The sequence below is a fragment of the Scleropages formosus genome, chromosome 8, assembly GCF_900964775.1.
Source record: "Scleropages formosus chromosome 8, fSclFor1.1, whole genome shotgun sequence".
Taxonomy (NCBI): Eukaryota; Metazoa; Chordata; class Actinopteri; order Osteoglossiformes; family Osteoglossidae; genus Scleropages; species Scleropages formosus.
The window spans coordinates 28,267,266-28,288,500 of record NC_041813.1 but is presented as its reverse complement, the minus strand read 5'-3'; the positions used below and the strand labels follow the sequence as shown (position 1 = coordinate 28,288,500).

The 21,235-nt window shown below is 46.5% G+C and overlaps 3 protein-coding genes across 8 annotated transcripts in view; all 3 read left to right on the top strand.

Annotated features, from left to right (window-relative positions):
• The window catches only part of hdac5 (histone deacetylase 5), a 57,777-nt gene extending 51,724 nt beyond the window's left edge, over positions 1 to 6,053 (top strand). For all 6 annotated transcript variants that reach the window (XM_029254199.1, XM_029254200.1, XM_029254198.1 and 3 more), the window contains exons 23-25: positions 126 to 210; positions 2,716 to 2,869; positions 3,446 to 6,053. In XM_029254199.1, coding sequence (XP_029110032.1) covers positions 126 to 210; positions 2,716 to 2,869; positions 3,446 to 3,485 — 279 coding nt within the window. In that variant the 3' untranslated portion in view covers positions 3,486 to 6,053. The remainder of the gene's footprint in view (positions 1 to 125; positions 211 to 2,715; positions 2,870 to 3,445) is intronic.
• A 567-nt stretch (positions 6,054 to 6,620) lies between these two features.
• Positions 6,621 to 12,163, top strand: LOC108941701 (protein LSM12 homolog A-like). Its single transcript, XM_018764489.2, has 5 exons — positions 6,621 to 6,768; positions 9,557 to 9,690; positions 10,003 to 10,112; positions 10,448 to 10,574; positions 10,800 to 12,163. The coding sequence occupies exons 1-5, from the start codon at positions 6,642 to 6,644 to the stop codon at positions 10,890 to 10,892; spliced, it is 591 nt and encodes a 196-aa protein (XP_018620005.1). The 5' UTR covers positions 6,621 to 6,641; the 3' UTR covers positions 10,893 to 12,163.
• A 346-nt stretch (positions 12,164 to 12,509) lies between these two features.
• nags (N-acetylglutamate synthase) lies at positions 12,510 to 19,562 on the top strand. Its single transcript, XM_029254277.1, has 8 exons — positions 12,510 to 13,166; positions 14,506 to 14,774; positions 14,936 to 15,146; positions 15,835 to 16,015; positions 17,377 to 17,416; positions 17,857 to 17,988; positions 18,173 to 18,355; positions 18,756 to 19,562. The coding sequence occupies exons 1-8, from the start codon at positions 12,798 to 12,800 to the stop codon at positions 18,934 to 18,936; spliced, it is 1,566 nt and encodes a 521-aa protein (XP_029110110.1). The 5' UTR covers positions 12,510 to 12,797; the 3' UTR covers positions 18,937 to 19,562.
• The last annotated feature ends 1,673 nt before the right edge of the window (positions 19,563 to 21,235 follow it).

Genomic DNA, 21,235 nt, shown 5'->3' with positions numbered 1-21,235 from the left:
CTGTAAAGTGGTTAAGCCAAATGCTACTGTTGCACATAATAATAATAATAATAATAATAATAATAATATAGGGATGTGCATCTGCCTGTGCCAATGGTGAATGTTGCCAGTGTTGCTTCCCACAGCTGGACCCCGTACCAGAGACAGTGCTGCAGCAGAAACCTTGTCCCAAAGCGGTGGCCTCGCTGGAGAGAGTCATCGACATTCAGAGTGAGTCCTCACCCCACCGCAGTCCGTGTCTTGTGGAGTGTTCTCCTGCCACCTAGTGTCCAGGCTGGGGCTCCTCTCAGTGCACTGGAAGGATGGAAAAGGCTTCTTGGCCACATCTGCCGGTGGACTTTCGGCAGCCTGGAGGTCGAGGTGCCAAAGATGCCAAAATACGATGCGTGAAAAAAAAGAGTAACGGAAGCACAAGAAAACAAAGAGTGGGGGGTTTGTTGTTGCGCTTGCGCACTTGAAGGTGGGGCTGGCAAATACCTTAAGTGAAATTTGTGTAAAAAAAACTCAGAGATGGAGAGTCAATGAAATCCCAGAAATTTCTCCAGATGAGCTCAATATGACAAAAAAAATCTTCAGGATCATTGATCACTGATTTTATTTATCGAACCTGGACTGTGCAAGGACCTTAGAGCAATCGACGTGCATTGGGAAGGTCGTGAATTTGAATTTACTGCTGTCAGGGTGCTGACCTTGAACTGACTGAGAAGAAATTAAAAAGCCGTGTGAATTGGTAGCTGATTGTTTTCAGTTTAGCAATTTTAAACCTAACATCGAAAGCTGGACTGGACATTGGCTTCAACTAAATAACGATGGATAGTATTAAAAATGATGACAACTAGAGACAAACCCCCAGCGACTCAGAGGGGGGAAGCGGTGTTCCACGAACACTGTTTACAGTGGAAGTGGTGCGCTGCTGACCTCAGCTGAGGATGTTCTCGGGCGGTGGAAGGAGTACTTTGAGGATCTCCTCAATCCCTCCGACACGCCTTCCGTAGAGGAAGCTGAGGCTGGGGACTCGGAGGGGGACTCGTCCATTACCCTGGCTGAAGTTGCTGAGGTAGTCAAAAAACTCCTCGGTGGCAAGGCTCCGGGGGTGGATGAGATCCGCCCCGAGTTTCTCAAGTCTCTGGATGTTGTGGGGCTGTCTTGGCTGACACGCCTCTGCAGCATCGCGTGGAGTTCGGGAACGGTGCCTCTGGACTGGCAGACCGGGGTGGTGGTCCCTCTTTTTAAGAAGGGGGACCGGAGATTGTGTTCCAACTACAGGGGGATCACACTCCTTAGCCTCCCTGGGAAAGTCTATGCCAGGGTACTGGAAAGGAGAATCCGACCGATAGTCGAACCTCGGATTCAGGAGGAGCAATGCGGTTTTCGCCCTGGCCGTGGAACACTGGACCAGCTCTATACCCTCACTAGGGTGCTGGAGGGTTCGTGGGAGTTTGCCCAACCAGTCCATATGTGTTTTGTGGACCTGGAGAAGGCATTCGACCGTGTCCCTCGTGGCATCCTGTGGGGGGTGCTTCGGGATTATGGGGTTCGGGGCTCGTTGCTACGGGCTGTTCGTTCCCTGTATGACCGGAGTAGGAGCTTGGTTCGCATTGCCGGCAGTAAGTCAGACCTGTTCCCGGTGCATGTTGGACTCCGCCAGGGCTGCCCTTTGTCACCGATTCTGTTCATTATCTTTATGGACAGAATTTCTAGGCGCAGTCAGGGAACGGAGGGTGTCTGTTTTGGTGGCCGCGAGATCTCGTCTCTGCTTTTTGCGGACGATGTGGTCCTGTTGGCTTCATCAAGTCAAGACTTGCAGCGTGCACTGGGGAGGTTTGCAGCCGAGTGCGAAGCGGCGGGGATGAGAATCAGCACCTCCAAATCCGAGGCCATGGTTCTCAGTCGGAAAAAGGTGGATCGCCCCCTCCGGGTTAGGGGGGAGTTGCTCCCTCAAGTGGAGGAGTTTAAGTATCTCGGGGTCTTGTTCACGAGTGAGGGAAAAATGGAGCGGCAGGTTGACGGACGGATCGGTGCGGCGTCCGCAGTAATGCGGTCATTGTACCGGTCTGTTGTGGTGAAGAGGGAGCTGAGTCGTAAGGCGAAGCTCTCAATTTACCGGTCGATCTACGTTCCTACCCTCACCTATGGTCATGAACTCTGGATCATGACCGAAAGAATGAGATCGCGGATACAAGCGGCAGAAATGAGTTTCCTCCGCAGAGTGGCTGGGCGCACCCTTAGGGATAGGGTGAGGAGCTCAGTCACCCGGGAGGAGCTCGGAGTAGAGCCGCTGCTCCTCCGCATCGAGAGGAGCCAGTTGAGGTGGCTCGGGCATCTGTTCCGGATGCCTCCCTGGGGAGGTGTTCCGGGCTTGTCCCGCTGGGAGGAGGCCTCGGGGCAGACCCAGGACACGTTGGAGAGACTACGTCTCCCGGCTGGCCTGGGAACGCCTTGGGGTTCCCCCAGAGGAACTGGAGGAGGTGTGCGGGGAGAGGGAAGTCTGGAGGACTCTGCTCGGACTGCTGCCCCCGCAACCCGGCCCCGGATAGCGGAGGAAGATGGATGAATGAATGGAGACAAACCCTTATGTCATAAGCGAGCCAGTCTGTATAGGTGCTGTAGAATGTAAAATACATGTAATTCAGAGCCTTTGTGAGTTTTGATTTTGTCATCTTGCTTCAGTGTGCGAGTCGTTTGTGACCCTAACTGGGCTCTGTCCTGCCTCAGGGAAGCACTGGACCTCGGTGCAGCGCTTTGCCCCTACGGTGGCCCAGTCCCTCCTGGAGGCCCAGTGGAGGGAGAAGGAGGAGGCCGACGCGCTGATCGCCATGGCTTCCCTCACGGTCGACACAGATGCAGGAGCTGCCAAGGAGGCGGTCAGGTATGACTGCAGAGACACCGACTGTAATCGACCCTCATGCTCCTCCAGTTCTGCATCGCACGAGCCATAGCTCCGTATATCCAGTTATTTAAATTCAGGCCATTCCCAGCATTGCTTTGCGTTGCTTTCAACCATTTATACATGATTTCACTGAGTACACATCATCTTATGCCTTTATTTGATTATGAAGGTGTATTTTTTTTTAGCAGAATAAACCAAACAAATTCAGTAATTTAGCAAGGTTTTTCCAGGTTTCCAGCATCTTGGATCAACGGTTTTAAAGCCCGTGGTATTTATTTATTTATTTATTTATTTATTTATTTATTTATTTTTTTATTTTTTTTTTTTACACTTACGACCATTTGAACCTGTGCTTGTGCATATAATTCCTTAAACTGAAGGTGCTTCAACAAACCTTTTGCTTCAGACGTGTACACGCTGCGCGAGAACTTTTGGAAGTATTCTCGCGCTCGCAAAGGCTGAGCGCTGCAAAGTGGTGTTTATTGCCGTTTAAAAGCGGTTCCGCTCCGTTGAAAGAAGGTTTCCGCACGGCATTGTGCTCTCCTGTGCGTGCAGGTCCACGGAGGAGCCAATGGAGGAGGACCCAGCGCTGTAGCCCTGCAGCCTTCACTTGTGAGCCTTTTATTTCCACATCCTCGGCGAGGCTCCGCCCCCTGCGGCCCGCCGCTTCCACTGGCAGCCCGGCTGACTCTTGCCACTTTGGGGGCTGGACCCACCTTTGGGTGCTCGATCTGGCCGCCTCGCCCTCAGGGGAGGGATGAGGAGATGGACAAACGGCGCGCGGACCAGGGGACGTGTCAAACAGACGGCGAGGCGCACAAGAAGGAGGTGCTCACCGTTTTCGGAGGGAAACGACGCTGACGGGCTGGATGACCGACGCCACTCAGTGATTAAGTGCGTTGTATGCTGACAGCTGCGGTGCTTATGAACACGTGTGTAATGGAAAGCCAGACACTTTTGACAATTCACTCGATTACTTCTCTCGTATCACTACGACTCTCCGTTGGTCTCTCGCCAGTAAGTTTGTGTGATTGTATGTCTGTTCGGTGGTCTGCAAAATGTACCTACGTATGAACACGGTACATGTCTATGTATATATGTGTCTTTTTTTTTTTTTTTTTTTTTTTTTACTGTGAACACGTAGTGCATATTGTGTATATATATGTGTGTGTGTGTGTGTAATGTACATAGCATATGTATGTACATTGTGTGTTACCTTACTGTGTGACCTCCTGTTGAATGTAGAATGAGGGGAGCCCCTCTCTCGTAGTCCGAAACACGTTCGCTCGGTGACTTCACGCCGCTTCCTCCCTCACCTGCGCTCTCGAGGGACACGGACGCTCGCGTCGGCGCCGCACGCCCATCCCGGGGCACTTCCGAAAGGCAGCTAGCGGCCACACCGAAATGATGAGAATGGGATCCTTTCCTGCGTCTCGGATGGAGGTGGAGATTCGGAGAGACGTCGAAGGCATTTCCCGTCCCTTCCTCATACCACAAGTGTCACGAAAGGAAGGGAAGTAAAGTGCTCAGAGGGTTCAAGAGAAGCTTGGTGCCTTCTGTGGGGGGAAAAAATCAAAAACAAAAAAAAAAATCACATGCTTGTTACTCATGTTTATTAACGTTAATAATGCCTTAATGTTCATGGTCTGTTGTCTGCTAGAGGTGGCTTATTCAAGGCCCAAGGTCAACGGTGATTTTAGCGGCATTTCCTGGCCCTGTTTAAACTATCTTTAATACTTTTTTTTTTTTTTTTTTTTTGTGTGTGTGTGTGTGTGTGTGTGTGTGCGCGTGTGCGTGTGTAATTCTCCGAACGCGAACAGCAGATTTTAAATGTGCGCAAATTTGTAACGTGACGTTCACCTGTTTTTAACGGCTCGCTTCCCTGCGTAATTCACTTTTTTCCCCCACCGCTCACCCGAATTTCTTCAAGTCCTCGTCCATCCAGGCATCACACGAACACTTTTGTAATAGACAGCATCAATGCAAGTATGTCACGTAAATGTCTTATTTTGTAATGAGAGCTCATAATGCAATATTTCATTTTGTAATTAATGGCTGAGTTTGGAGTATTTTCTGGAGAAAAAAAATTTCACAAGGGTCAGAAGGATGACTGAACGGAAGAAAATGGTTGTGCATTATGGTCAAATAATTTTCACATAGGTCGTTGCGCTCATCACGAGCGGGCGTTTAAATATGGTGGGCAATTTTAGCCGAAAGGCCCATTGTCAACATTTATTCATGTCTTACTAAACACATGGGGTATTATTTTTTTATTATTTTTTTTTTTTTAAAATCATCATCATTGACAGGAGGAAAAGCAACAGTGAAGGTGAGTCTTGGTTCAGTTTGGTTCCAGTTTTCTTTGGAACTTTTACTGTGTTGTGTACTGCTGTCTTAAAGTGTGGAAAGATAAGACAGTGTACGGTTTTGGCTGTTGTACTTTTCAGAACAATACACAATATTCACGAGTTTATTCACTGTACCCTTTCAGCGCAAATTTACACTTCAGGAATAATCTTCCCCGTATAATGTTATCATTTTAAATGTTCTAATTTTGGTGGCACTGGAAAGAAATCGCAAATCTTGATGTATTTCAACTACAGCCGAAAACACGGGAGAGGAAATATCTACAGTAAATGTGATCAACAGGTTCATTGCATTTTTATCACATCTTAGAAAGTGTAATGTTACTGGATTACAATTACACGAAAACCACAATCAGACCTTGCAGAATATCACTGTATATAATATCAGTCATTGTAGAAAATACTGTTGTGGCCACACTATGTTGATCCTTAATAAATATGTATATTTTGATGTTATATTTCATATTTTGTGTATAATGTTATTAGTGATTGATGGTGGATGGAGAAAGAGAAAAATGTATTTTTTGAAGGAGCAATGTTTGTGTCTTTCTGCAAGCATTTATGTAACCATCTACCATATATTTTCAATATACACATATTAAAATCCAGAAGTTTTGAATTATCAAACCACATTCCTTAATGCCCTGTTTTTTAATGCTTTTCTGCTGCGAATACAGTTGTGGATATGACCATTGCATTATACAGTCAGTACTTGTGTTCTGTTTTCTGTGTGTGTTTGTGTGTGCATTTGCATAAAACTGCAAGTATGTGCACATGTAAAATAAACATTTTTTATCAGTCCATAATGGTGAATATTAATAAAAAGCATTGTTCTCATTTAGTTATGGTTGTTTCATGGTTGCATGGGGTGTTATTCTGGCCTGGAAGTGATCTGAAAGGCAGTCTTGAGTCTTGCTTCGTTTTATTTGGGCATACTTAGTAGGCGAGCTGTGAGATTTTTACTGAAGCTTTAATACAGGGTCCAGGAAGCATGTTTTGTGCCTAGACATTTGGTTGTACGAAAGAAGGAATCTGTGTTAAACTACCTCAGGAATCAGAACAGACACAGCATTTTTCCAACTACACAGCTTGTTCAATTCAGTTTTTGGTTACAGCAGTCATGAAATATTTCACTTTGTCGGGCGTATTTTGTTAGACATTACAAACTTAGCAAGTTTTTTTTATAATAAATTAAATATAAAAAAAAAAAAAAAAATACCTGTTTTTAAAATATGAATCTTGCTTTGAAATTGGCAACGCTTGTATTTATCAAGGAGGGGGGGGGGGGTGTATGTGTGTGTGCGCGCGCAATGACGCAGCGAGCCGACGCTGCTGTGCGTGCTTACGTAACGTCGACGCTGTGCTCCGCTCTCCTGGCCGAGAAGATGGCGGCTCCTGGACCGGGGGAGTATTTCAGCATCGGGAGCCATGTCTCCTGCCTCACCTGCTTAGGCCAGCGGCTCCAGGGGGAAGTTGTGGCGTTCGACTACCAGTCCAAGATGCTGACTCTGAGTATCCTTTGGCCCGCGGGCGCCGACGTTGACGTTTATCCGGCGGCGCGGCTGTGTGTGTGTGTTGCTGTGTTGGTTCCATGTGAGCGACCGACGAGTCGCCAGTGGGGACGCAAAACTAAACGTGTGTGTGAAGAACTTCAGGGAAGCGCCCCTCGTGGGCTCGGGCTCCGGCCCCGGAACCACCACCGCCAACAGGCCGCGGGCACTCGCATCTCTCCGTGGCAGTAATTTTTTTTTTTTTTTAATTTTTTTTTTTTATATTTTATTAATAGTTTATCTGCTCCTTCTTGTGGTCGCCGCACGTTGAGACTCCTCTGTCACGTGTGTGTGTGTGTGTGGCTGGTTTCTGTCACCACCACGGCATCATGACCCTTCCACCACCTGATCCCCTTGGCTTGTGATTCAGCCCAGTAGTCTGTGTCTAGTGGAAGTGCAATGAATGAGTGAGTGAGTGAGTGACCGGGGACGGGACAGCAGCTCCAGCTGTTCCAGTCTGGTGCTCCACCCCCCTCCGGCACGTTGGACCCCTGTGCTGGATACCAGGGCGGTGGGCAGGGTTTCGCTCCCCGGTCCACCTGACCGGTGGCGATCGGAGCCCTGGCGGGTGGACGGGGTGTCCCTCGGAGCTGGAAGGTGAGACCGGGACGGGCCCGGTCGCCGGGGGCGTGCAGCCGTGGGACCGAGCGGACAGAGGGAGGGGTGTGGCCGGGTTTCTCTGCGGCCTGCGGGAGGGAAAAGGGCAGGACTCGCAGCGAAATGGCCTTTTTTCGGAAGCGGCGCGCTCGGTCATAAGGGCAGCGCTGACCGGTCTTCGTGAAACATTCATTCATCGTGGTGTTTAATTTAGTCATCTGCGAAATGCCTCCAAAGGCCACCAGGGGGCGTGTTGCTTGATGGACGTGTGCAGATGGGCCCGGATGAATTATTAAAAGCGGTGGGTTGTTAAGTGCCGTGTGTTCTGGCGTTGGTGTTTTGAGCACATGTTGGCAGGTTGTCCTTTATTGCATTTGGTGTTTGCTGCTGTGATGTTTTGAGTAAGGATGAGTGCGGAGGATAACCGTTCTGCTTAATTACGGTGGCGTTTTGAAAGATGGGCTGTGTGTTTCGCAGCTAAGGACTTCGGTTGGGTGGGTGTTCTGGGGAGGGTTTGGGGAGGGTTGTTGGGGGAACAAGGGTGCCTGGAGGGCAGCTGAGGAATGTGTCTCTATCTTTGAGTTACTTCTCCCTCGTGGCGCTCTGATCTGACCAGTGTGTTAAATTTCGGTTCTATGTTTTCTTGCTCGGTGGCCCGGTGGCGTTGCAATCTCCCAGCTGTGCGGGGGTGGGCTTTCGGGTCTGGGACTCGCTCTTGCTCGGTCCGAATTTACCCGGTCTTTTGATCATGCATGTTTTCTCCTTCTATGCTCTGGTTTCCTCCCACAACCCAAGGATGATTGATCAGTTCTTTTGGAGACTGTGTGTGGCATGGTGTTCTGTTCCTAGTGTGTTGAGCATCATGCCCTTTCCTCCTCTGATAGGCTCCAGACAACCATGATCCTAAATTGATCAACCAGCTGATGAAATGGGGGGCTGGAGTTTGAGGAGAATTTTTTTCACTGGTCACAAGCCTTCTAATTGCTTTTTTTGTAGCCTGCTGATTTTATGACATCTGCAGCAAATGGTGTTTTGTTTTTTTTTTTTTTTTTTTTGAAAAAAAAAAAAAAAGTTTCCCGGGTTGATCCTTCGTTCGCTCTGTTCCGCAGAGGTAGGATTTCCAGCCGGTGCAGATTCCTCATTGGATTTGTTTTGAGGACATTTCAAGGTCAGGCTTTGTTGGTTCTCGGTCATTTCCTCACTGTTTCCGGTCCTGGTGTCTTTACTTCAGAGGGATTTGTGATGTATGTTTTGAGCGCAGCCCCCTCCGTTTAACGTTCCCGCTGCGTGCTTTGGTCGGATGCTGGATTCACACCAGAAAGCCATTTTTGGTCTTCATTGACCTTGAAGCTGTGGTCTTTCTCCAGGAAAGTTTCCCTGCGTGCTTTACACAGTGAGAAAAGTAATGTATTTTTCTTTCCCCCCCCTCATTGCAAACTTTATACCAGCTCTTTATACAAGTCGGTATCCGATTTCATTAACCTGACCTTTTTCGTTCCTGTTATTGTGGGAACGTTCTAAAGGTGAGGGATATAATAGCGTTCTGAATATGTCAGTATAGCTGAGGTTAAATGTCAGTGTGTTCTAAGTACTGTTACATGGTTTACCCGGTATGAACAGTAACAGTGAACGGGCTTGCTATAAGATATGTCCTTGTATGTGAGTCTGTTGTAAATGGTGGGTTTTTTATTTTTTTCCTTTCTTTTGTTAAAATTGAGATTACATTCAAGGCCACTATGAATGCCTACAGAGACACAAAAATGAATTTTTATATTGGTTATTTCTGAAGTTGTCCTTCAGCCATGAGGTCCGCTGCGAAGGCAGTGAGCGGCCACTGTGTTAATACGATTTTCAGCATGCTTGGTCGTATTATTCTTTCCATAATGCTGACAGTGTCTTAGTCCAGTTGTGAGGGCATTTCTTTCATAATTACAATCTTTATTTGCTACATAAACTATTTGTGTGTAATTGGTTGTGATAATATAGATTGCTTAACCGGGACCGGTAAAGATATTGAAATGGTATTAATACGATGCTCCCTGTAAATAGTTAACGTATCTTCAGCGGTTCAGCTTCGCTCTTCATACAAGGTTTGAGATTGAGCAGCATCCCCGCAACATCAGTTGAACTGCCTTGACTCCAGACCCTACCAGAATGCGCTCCCTCGAGCGGGAAGCCGAACCTCAGCGACGTCGTCCTGATAAATTTAGCCTACGTTTCGGAGGTGGATGTAATCAACGACCGCACTGAAACTCCTCCTCCTTTAGCATCGCTGAATGTTAATAAGGTGAGCCCCCGCCCCCCCAACAGATACACAACCCCTCTCACTTATAGTTGCAGTGTCGTGTGGGAATAATTATGGGTATGCCATAATTAGCTTTCTCCACATCTAAAGCATTTTTACGTAATTCACTCATTGGCTTAAACGTTGACTATAATGGTGAAATTCTTCGGTTTGGATCTTCGTGGGGGTGCCTTGTTGAAAAACCGTTTGCATTTTTAATGCCTCTTGATGTCTGTGCAGTCTTTCCACCCCCCCTTTCATCCAGTCAGCAACAAACAGCAGTCTGAATTGTGCAAATTGTGATTCTGTCCACAGCTTGCCAGCCGGGCGCGCACAGAAAAGGAAGATAAGCTGTCTCAGGCATATGCAATTAGCGCTGGAGTCTCCGTGGAGGGCCAGCAACTCTTTCAGACAATACACAAAACGTGAGTTTGCTTAATTCTTACCGGCCGCAACATCCAGACATGTAATCTGGTGCGCTTTTTTTAAAAATACCACTGGATAGGAATGTTAGTCTTCCTTTGGTATGTAAGGAAATGCTAAATCCAAGAGCTGTAGGCTATTAGTTTCTCCCCGCATCTCGCTTTAGCTTGACCGACAGTTTTCCGTTAAAACAAAACGAACCAAGTCATTCCAAGCTGCTGTCCTGCGCTGAGCTCCCAGTGTTTTTCCTTTTTCAATGTTATGTGTTTGATAGCAATGTTGAAATGACCCCAAGCTATTTTTTGACACATTGATTCTCCACTCTCTTGTGTTGCAGCATTAAAGACTGTAAATGGCAGGAGAAGAATATAATTGTGATGGATGATGTTGTAATCTCACCACCATATCAGGTGGACAACTGCAAAGGCAAAGAGGGAAGTGCGTTAAGTCATGTACGCAAAATAGTGAGTATGCTATCATTTAACGTTTAATAGACGCACGTCTCGGATCGCTGTACTCTTCTCCATGCTAATGTTCTGTTGAACAGTAAAGCAAAGGGGCATTATTTAATTTACAGGTGCCCCATCGGGGGGAGGGCCCTTCTTGACCTGAAATAGCAGCCTTTCAGTTGCATGTTTGTGTTCTTTAGATACCTGCTGCCCCGTGACAAACTGCTTTTCTCCTTGCAGGTTGAGAAGCATTTTAGAGATGCGGAAAGCCAGAAGTCGATGCAGCATTCACAAGCACAGCAAACACAGAAGGACTCCACTTTATCATCTTGAGGCGGTTGTTTGGTTCACTTTGGTTCAGTTCAGCCCGGGGAAGATGTTACCGTTTGTTTCCATCGCCAGATGAGGCCGCTGTCCCTTACCCTTTTGCGTCTGGTTCTGAGGAGGGTCCAGGGGAGATGGAAACCATTTTCAAAAAAAAAAAAAAAAAAAAGTGGGGGGTAAAAATAAATCATTCGCCAAGTAGAGTATTTAAAAATAATTTAACAAGAACCAACCATAAAGTTTATTCACCTAACTTTCCATCTGAAACTCTTCCATCATTGACTTCCCAGCCTGTCATTTTTTTTCCTTTATTTTTCATTCAACTCTTTTCCTGTCTTCCATTTTTAAAGGCAAGTGGAACAGTTAGAAAGATATATAAGAAAGATTATTTTGACTGTACCCATGTTTAACTTTTGTATTTTATCGAAATACACCAAAGTACCACAGCTAAGATTGGCTGAAATTTTTTTTGGGAGAAAGTTGTTTTCCCACATAGTCCAACTGAGGGGAATCCCAAGAAGGACCAAGAAAATTTACCTATGAGAATTGCACCTAAAAAGAGATGTTTACATTTTTTATTTTTTTAATGAAGACTTGATGTAATTTCCCTTTCCCTGTAGCAAAATCTCCTTTTCGTGCTCATTTTTTACTTGAGAGGTGTCTTCTATAGAATTTTTATTTTTGCCAAAGCCTTGTGCTGCATGGTCAGGAAGCGGGTTGTGCATGATCTGGTGTTTACCGGAATTAGGGTACATGAAATTGTACTGTACAATCAAGGTTGCCAGACTGCAGAGAGTGGTTGAGTACAGGGTTAAAATGACCATGTGACCTTACCTTTTATGGTACTAAAATAATTCCTTAAATTGGTCCTTTATTGTTCCTGCAAGGGGGACTGCTACTCTGAAATCTGAACGTTCTGTGCTGTTATGCAGTCTCTCTTGAATAATCCATACTTGGTTAATTTAACAGATTCCAGCTCTCCCACCTTTCCTTTACTGCTACGAGCTACATTCCTTCTGGCCCAAAATGATAAATGTGAAATTGTTAAGGATTGTTACACGCAGGCTTTAGCCCCGCACTTTGGCGTCCACGGTGGGCAAAATACATACTGACAGTGGTTTGGAACTCGTAGCCCGATGTGAGGCACAGCCACTGGCTTGAAGTAAGACGACGGGCAGCGAGGGCAGCCAACCAAGGGTTGTGAATGGGGCTGCTCTGGTTTTCCTTCTCAGTATTTTTTTTTTTAATAGAAACATGGAAATAAAAGAATAAAGTTGTAATTTTGTCATTGTTTTCGCTTGAGTGACATTTAGGAAGAAGTGCTGTTATTTTTTGGAATTGAAAAATGTAAAAAAACAAAAAAAATCAAGACTACAGTCCTGTACATTTTGAAATGTTATCGCAGATGTCCTTTAATCTTTATTATACAATCAATGCCTATGTGATATGTTCGCCATTTGCCTGTTTAACCAAATAGTTGTGACTTAAGATTTTACAAATTCATTCCAAATGTATAAAATGAACAAAGAACACAAGGTTCAATACGTGACATTTAAAACATTTAATTTTGGAACTTCCTGGACATTTCATATTCATTACTGCAACGGATATTGTAATTTAGGGGTTTTACAGTATACTTCACCTTTTATAATTTGTCAGTATTCCAGAACTCCCGTTGAAGGGTCCGTCAGAAAGTAGAACGAGTGAGGGGGAGAGAAAAAAAAAAAAAAAACTTCATAATTGTGTTTTAAGAAGAGTTCAAGCTAACCGTCGATACATACAGTATAGGTGTACAACGGTAACCACGCCCCTACTGATTTAACCACGCCCCCCTGCGGATGTAACCACGCCTTCGCCGAATCGGGCATTAATTAGTCATATGTGAGGCTGGCTGGAGAGACAGCAGCGCGAGCCATGGCCAAGGTAAATAGGGGTACCTCCGGCTGCAGGGCTATGATCCTGGCCGGTCAGCTGCTGTCGAAACCCAGCGCCCCGGACCAGAGGAACCACCACCACCGGAGGCCGCCGTCCACACCGCAGCGCCCCATCACGGGCTGTCACAGCAGCAGCAGCAGTAGCGCCGCCGGCCTCGTGAGCAGGACCCGCGCGCCGGGCCAAGCGGAGCTGCGCGATCGCCACGCGGGCCCCCCCCGCACGCTCGTGTACCGGGACGTCAAGGCGTTCCTCAGCGAGGTCGGCGGCGACCCGCGTGAGGCGCGCTACTGGTTCACACACTTCCAGAGAGCGTCCCTGTCGCAGGCGCCCGCGTTCGCCGTGCTTGAGGTGAGTTCCGTGGTCCGGTCCGGTTCGGTTCGGTTTGTTCTGAAGGGAAGAAAAAAAAGAACATTCCTGGGAACCGGTCCGTGCGACCAAAGTTGCATCAGCGCCATCTCCGCGCCGTATAATTTCGTCAAGGCGTGGCCAAAAAACACAAGTTTTTCGTTGAAAAAGTCCGATTCTGGTTTTCCTCCCGTTTTCACTGAAAATTCGTGTTTTGAAGCGGAACAATTTGTTCGGTTGAATTTCTTTCCGCTTGTTATAAGCTTTATTATAGTTGTGTACCGGTTAAACCGGTAAAACAGTCTCCCTCCGATTTGACGCATGCGCAGTTCCATCGATACCGGAGCGATCGTTAGCGCTTCGATCACTTTCGACACCTTTTAATCCCTTCCTCGCCTGCTTCCTGAGGCGTTGATGTTTTTCTTTTGTAGTTAACGTATAATAGCTTTTTTCCTAGCAAAAGTGACAAATGTATTTGAGAATTTGTTCTCTGTTAATTATTACATTATTATTAATAAAGTTATCAATAATACACACAACCAAAGCAAACATTAAAAAGCCACAATCAAACAAACCCAAAACCATTCCTACAATTGGTCTTTCCCATAACAATCCCCTTTCTGGCTTCATCATTTTTTTTTTTTTTTTTTTTTTTTTTTTTTTTTTTTTTTTTTTTTCCAAGACCTGTACATACAGTCATCCATCCCAGCTTCCTTGGCACATACTGGCAGGCACAGCCACCCCATTATTTTCTCCGTAAGTGCCCCCAGTGGTTACACACATATTTAACGTTATTTCCCATAATGCAACTATTTACATTAAGCACACACTCCCTCCTAAAACAGTAAGGCGGGGTCATTACAATATCGTCCAGTTTTGTCTTTATACGGTATATCTCGAGCAGCAAAAGTAAGAGGGATTCTAAAGTAGGGTTAAAGGATCTTGGCATTAAATAGGTCTGGAATTAATGTTTGGCTCGGCATCAAGATATTCGGATATTGCGTAATTTGTAAAGTCCGCTTCGGCTCTGTTACTCGGTTCCTTTGCCCATTGGCGTCTGGAAGACGATCAAAAATAAAATACCGTACTGGCGAGTTCTACAAAGCTTGAGGAGGAAAAGCGTTCGGTGACTTTTCTGCTCAAGGTGGACAAGGGATTCACGCAAGTCTGCCAAAAAAAATTGAAATAAAACCCTTTCGTGTTTTACCTTTAAAAAATAATAGCGAGACAGATCCTCGGTGCTTTGGAAGGGTGGCAGTTATGTGCTCCATAACTGTGGATTCGCAACAGAGGATAGTTGAGGAAACTCGCTGCAGAAACGCTCCCTTTCCCCGTTTCCTAGGTGGACGCATCTGTGTTCGACACCATGGAGATGGTGCAAAGCCTGGCCTTTGGACTCTCCTTCCTGCAGCGCATGGACATGAAGCCGGTGGTGGTGATGGGCTTGTCCCGGTCGGAGACCCCTGCAGAGACGGCGTTCGGCTCCGAGGCGGACGTCGTACGCCGCTGCCAGGTGCTCAGCGAGGCTCTGCAGAACAACTCTGCAACCGTCATGCCCTTCTTTAGCTCGGAGGCCCTGTTGCTTGTGGAGGATGAAGAGCCAGGAACCAGGTCAGCCTCCTGTGAATCCCTGCCCATATCCTTCCCGTTATCGATGTCCTGCATCCCTGTCCGTATTCTGACCGAACCCGGTCTGTTCTTCATGGGTGGGCAGCGAGGAATAAATAAGTCAGAACAAAAAGCACTTTTCCCCCCTTTGTCCTGGATGCCAGCGGAGATCTCATCTCGGTCAACGTGGACCTGCTGCAGTGGAGCCTGAATTGTGGCGCCGTTCCCGTGGTGTGTCCCGTGGGCCGGGGTACAGCTGGGCGCTCGATGGTCCTGAATTCCGCGGACGTGACGGCCGCCGTCTCCAAAGCCCTGCGGCCTCTCAAAGTGATGTTCCTCAACAGCTGGGGTGGCATCCGAACCCATTCGCAAAAGGTTGGCTGTGAGGAATAAACACTTCTTTGTTTCCCTCCGTTTCCTGTTTATGAATTTGTCGCAAAGAGAAAAGCGAAAGCTGATCTCTACTATTATTTACTTGGAGAGCTTTTATTGCTCGGCTCATGCTTTTATCTAGTGTGCGTTGCAAGGAGCGCTGCCAGTGGTCCAATCTGGCACTTTACCTTGTACAAGATCTGCTGAATCTGGATTTCCTCACTTGTCACAATCCACACTTGTTCACCCATACTGGACGCTATCAGTTTTAGACTGCTTGCTTGTTTTCTTCTGTTTGCGATAATTAATTATTATCATGATGCCCAGGAAGAGTGTACAGCCACTGGTACGTGAACCGTGAGAGGTTTATTTTTCTCCCTTTTTCTTGGCCGGAAGGTTTTGTTTTCTTCTCCTCGACTGCCAGTTGGCTTACTTGGTTAATGTACACCGCCCTATTTCTGCTTGTTTTTTCTTCTTTTGCCTTGTGCTCTGTTGTTCAGCAGTCTGTATAAAATAGATTTAATGACATTACTATTATGTGTTTATCATCATTTTATTTTTCGGAACCCTCGTTAGGGTAGATATTTTGCTACAGCAATTCGCTTGAAGTACTTCAGCCGGCGACCTTCGAGTTACAGGTCAGCACCTATAACTGCTGTCCTGCCTGGTGTCTTCCTACCCTGTCCTACAGGTGCTGGGCCAGGTGTTGCTACCTGCCGACATGGCGTCCCTCTCCCAGGCATCTTGGCTTTGCGCAGCGGAACGCCGGCGAATTCGGGTCATCGACCGGCTCCTGAACCAGTTACCCTGCGAGTGCTCGGCAGTCATCACATCCGCCAACACGCTGCTCACGGAGCTCTTCAGCCATAAGGGTGCGGATTCGTTCTCGCTGTGCCGTTGGTATTAAAGGTGTCGTCTGCTGTGGCGTGTGAGCAACGCGCTCTGCGGAAATGGATCCCGTGTCACGGCTACCTCGTCGTACTTTTTCGCCCTCGGAATTGCTGCGCTTGAAGTGCTGGGCGTCATTCCAGCGTTCGCTGTCCCGAAGGGGAAAATGCCAAGAGCAACTTTCTTTTCTTTTTTTTTTTAATGGCGGCGAAGATTTCGTAATCAAACTCAGATTAAAAGCTCGCATTATGGAAAACTGTGCAATAAAAGTAACTGGACTTATGGGGGGAAAAAGAGGGTTGGGGCACACCGCTGGAAGCATTACCGATTTTAAAAACAGCCTTAAAAAAATGTGAGCAGTTTAAGAACGGTTTCATAACAAAGAGTAGTATGTCATTTCATTCAAAGCACTTCATGCCATTGCGCGTTTCACACGCTTAAGCTTTTCTCTTCTGCTCTCCGTCTCAAATGCACACTTCCTAGGCATATTCTTGACACCTCGTTCACAGAATTCTTGGTGACGAAAGAGATTTTGTGAGAATAAGAGGAAAATTCTAGAGAAAATCATCATCATCGTCATCAGCACTTTGTAGAGCATGTGGGAAACGAGAACGTTGCGTGTTTTCGTCCATGGAGTGTGGTGCTGAGCTGGACGTCTTCGAGTTGAGCTCATTTACTCGGCGACGCAAAACGTAAACGTGTTGAGGACAGAACGGCCGTAGAAGCCAGTGGGAGTTCGACACGGTACTCGCACTGTCCCTATTTCACTGGCCTATGAGCCACTTCACGTTTCAACAACTCGTATAGTAGCAGAAATGGCTCTTAAAAAATTTTTTCTTTCTAATCCAGTTACTTTTGTGACGTGATTTATTACATTTTCTTCCGCAACAGCTAAACGTGTTGGACAAGCAGTGCCTGGAACTACAGTGCCGAGACGGATTTTCTGAATTTGACACGTGGACTCATTGCACAGGAACATACAAGATACTTAGAACGTGCTTTTAGAAAATGCGTTTTGAGTAAATGTATGAATGTAGTTTTAAAAACGGATTATAGGTAATAAGCCGTGATCTCTGAACGCTTCTGTTCTGTATCAGTCAATGTTATACATTTTCACCATATTAGTTACGTTTGGAATATAATTTTGATATTGAAGTTGGTGGATGATGATGAATGGCAGGGGCAGCGCTGGTGTTAGAGCTACAAAGTATCACCGTGTTACATGAAATAATTTATCACTGACATTACTGTTAACATGTTTAAGGATCATTTGGCTTTACAAAGCATGTACTTGTATGTTTTTGATTTTTTTTTGATTTTTTTTAATTTTTTTTCCTTGTTCTAGGTTCAGGAACACTTTTTAAAAATGGAGATCCCATTCGTAGGTATGTATTTCACCAAATGCGTAGTGTCTGAAATGCACCGTCTACCCAAAGACATAGTTTTCATTATGTTGTTGGAGAAAAGAAAAAGTTTGAGTCTTTCCAGGTTTCTTAGGATTACATCTTAAAGTGGCAGCAGTGAAGTTCCCAAAAGGATGTATGTTACTTCTGTTCTGTCGCACCGAAAGGGAAACTTTAGATATGTCTTGTTGTCTAATGTGACATTCCACCCGAAAGGACAAGTGTGCGAAAGCCGCACGTCTCCTTGTACCGTTGGCGTCGCTGTCCTCGGACGTGCGTTGCGTTAAAGTAATGGGTGTAGTCCTCCAACACCCGCACGGTTCGTCACGCATGCGGAAGCGGTCCGGGTGTCTTTTATTGGGTTCCCTCCAAAACGAGGACGTCCGGCTGCCCCTCACTCGTGTTCTGTCCCGCTTTCTCAGGTACAGCAGTCTGGATGAGATTGACGTTGACCGCCTCCTTGCTTTGATCAACAAGTCGTTCGATAAGAGCCTCAAGGATGATTACATTGCTTCCCTCAAGGAGAAGCTCCATTCCGTTTACCTTTCGGATGGGTGAGTGTACCTTGGCGCTGCTCTTATTAGCTCAGTGGAAGGAAGCCCTCCTTTCAGCGAGGTACCGATTCGAGCAGCTTCCTTAAATGTAGCGAGTTGCGCTCCAATTGCTGCGTTCGCGTCAAAAGCTACACGTTGTACATATGCCGATACCTGATATTGTCGTATGGCCGTCGTCGCGCAGGTACACGGCAGCAGCCGTCGTGACCAGAGAGCCCGTCAGCAGCGAGACGCCTTATCTGGACAAGTTTGTGGTGAGCAGCAGCAAGCAGGGCCAAGGAGCCGGCCAGATACTGTGGCAGAGCATCAGGCAGGACCTGGGCAAACTCTTCTGGAGGTCTCGAACCACCAACCGAATCAACCCGTGGTGAGCTGAGGAACTGTGGGATGTCAGGACACCTGCGGGGTGGTAAATTTATTGAATCGCTAAAGACAAAATTTCTATTAATGAAAGGTGTTGCTGTCTAAATATACGATAGTATCTTGTCATACATCACATACGGGCAGCAGGTGGTGCAGTGGTTAGAGCTGCCGCTTGCGCTCAAGGGACTTGGGTTTGAGTTGCACTCCGGGCTGCCGGAGTAGCACTGAGCAGTGTTTTTACCCTGAACCGATAAATAAAGAGCCACTTTTATTAATGCATCAATCATAATAATTACTGACTTATTATTGTAACTTACAAAATAGCGTCGGTTGAATGAGTAAATAACGGTGGACTCGGCTCAGTTTCGGGGTAAAAGTAAGACTGTGTTTTCTCGGACCCTCAGGTACTTCAAACACTGCGACGGCAGCTTTACCAACGGCAGCTGGACTGTTTTCTGGTTTGGCTTATCCGACATCCGGGAGTCTTACGAGCTCGTGGAGTTCGCCAATCGCTTGCCCGACTCCTTCCGAGATTCGCCTTCGGGGGACGCGACGCGGGACCCGGTTCCTCCCGCGGCGTCCTGAACCGCACGCTGGCAGCGCTCTCCGAAGCTGCGGGAGGAGCGAGAGCGCCGCCTTTCAGCTGGTGCACCTTCACGCGCGAGGCTTGGGGCTGAATGAGCTGTCCAGGGTCTTGGTGGGGTGGGGCCTGCAGAGGAGAGCTACTTTGAGACAGTTCAGTTGTGTCAGGAGAGCCATCTGGTTTTCAGCTTTGTGCTAAAGGGTTTGCGGTTTCCTTTGAGTTTTGGGGAAGGACGAAAAATTGAGTGAGGTGGTGTGTAGAATTTGTCACGTTTCAGTGACAAAATGACATAGAATGCTTTGCATCTCTTTGGCTCAGGTGTTCTCGGCTCACGATGGCGTCACAGTGAAGCAGGTAACTTTCGATGGAAAATTTTTGCGGAGAAATGGGCTGATCGTTACTTTCCGGTCAAAGTCAGAAAGAAGTGAAACGGCTGTTATTTCTCACTTGCGGTTTGCTTGAGGGTTTGTACTGAACTTTGGATTTTGTTGCTTGCAGAGCTCTTCATTGGGAGAAACGAAACAGGACTTGGGGGATCAGTAATTAATCTAAGGAACGTTACTTGTCAAAGTGACGTTATTACTGTTATTTATTTGCGGAGCAAACATTTATCTTGTAGCTTAATAAATGCATGGTGAATCTGATGTTTATATGTGCAAGTTTTTTTTTTGGTGTACATTATTCTGTTATGGTATCATGTGGTAGTTATGCTTCTACAAACCATTGAGGGGGCCAGTAAAATACAGACGGTCCCCAACTTACGATGGGGTTACGTTCCGATAAACCCATCGTAAGTCAAAAATATACGTAAGTACACTTAACCTACCGAACATCATCGCTTCTTACCCTTTAAGATGGTGGAGATCGTCGATTGTGAAAGTCCAAGTTCACGTGCGATGATGGCCATTACAGGCTTGTCTCCTTCACGCCGGGAAATTATCTCGAGTTTCTCCTCAAGAGTAATTTTCTTCCTCCTCTTCTTCCCGCCATGGATTCACCAAACAACATCGATTCAGGGGGGTATCTGTATAGCGACTGTGTGGCGGACTGGGAGATGCGGATCACTGCTGGTGGCCGGCATCTCGAGAGAGTATCGTACCACATGTCGCTTCCCAGGGGAAAAAAAATCTAAATTCAAAATTCGAAGTACGGTTTCTACTGACTGTCTAGCGCCAGCTCGCCGTCGTAAGTTGAGGAGCATCCGTAAAGAGTTTCAGAGGGCAGAATGGGGTTGGGGCAGAGCACATACAATACAGTGATGATCACCTACTGAGTTTAGTTTTCGACATCCTAACAGAAGGTATCCGCAGTATTTAGACGAAACAATCAAATGAGAGAACGCATGAAAATGTAGCTCCCGACACTGTTCTTTAGTTTCAGTCAAAGCACTTAAAGCATGAACACAGAAGCTGTTTTTTTTTCTTTTTTTTTTTTTTTTTAAAAGTACCATAACACCGTAGATCAAAATCAAATGCCAAAACTGTGTGGTGAGGGTTTGGATTCTTTGGAATGAGTTCTCCTTGTTGCCAAATAACACTTGGAAAATATTACACTCTGGAAATAGTCTTCATCACAGGACTGTTCTGACTTTTGCTTTCCTCAGAAATAACCCTCCAGTAACACGACTTTGTTATCGGGTGGTAACATTTAAATCAAGAGGAACATTTGAGAAAACCGAGTATTACAAAAGGCGTTCCCTGGATGGCAGCTTTGTACCAAGCAGTGGATTTAGGAGCTGGGAAACTGTACTCTATTTTTCGCAACAATGTGTCTCCAGTTCAGTTTTCTTTCCAGAAACAAGCTAATTGCTGCAAGTTTACGTTTCTGACGCACATGCAGAATTCAGAAAATGCCCCAGAGGATTCTGGGAAACCGAAAGGTAAAGAAGTAGTTGTAACTCTCGGTGGCCAAAATGGAACACTGGACTGTCTTCAGTGCAAGTGGAACAACTTGCAAAAAAAAAAAACTCAGTTATTTTACTTTGGTGAAACAGCAGCACAAAACGTGCTCATTTTGCACTGCTTTCCCTATATTTTGCACCACCTTGGGGACACGAACAGAGCTGTAATCGCACACTTTTTCTGAATCGCTTGTCCCGTACAGGGGTCACAGGGAACCAGAGCCTAACACAGGGTGTAAGGCTGGAGGGGAAGGGAAAACACCCAGGACAGGACACCAGTCCATTACAAGGCACCCCAAGTGGGATTTGAACCGCAGGACAATGCCGCCATGCCACCACGAACTGTAATCACACACACACACACATTTTCAGAACCGCTTGCCCCGTATGGGGTCACGGGG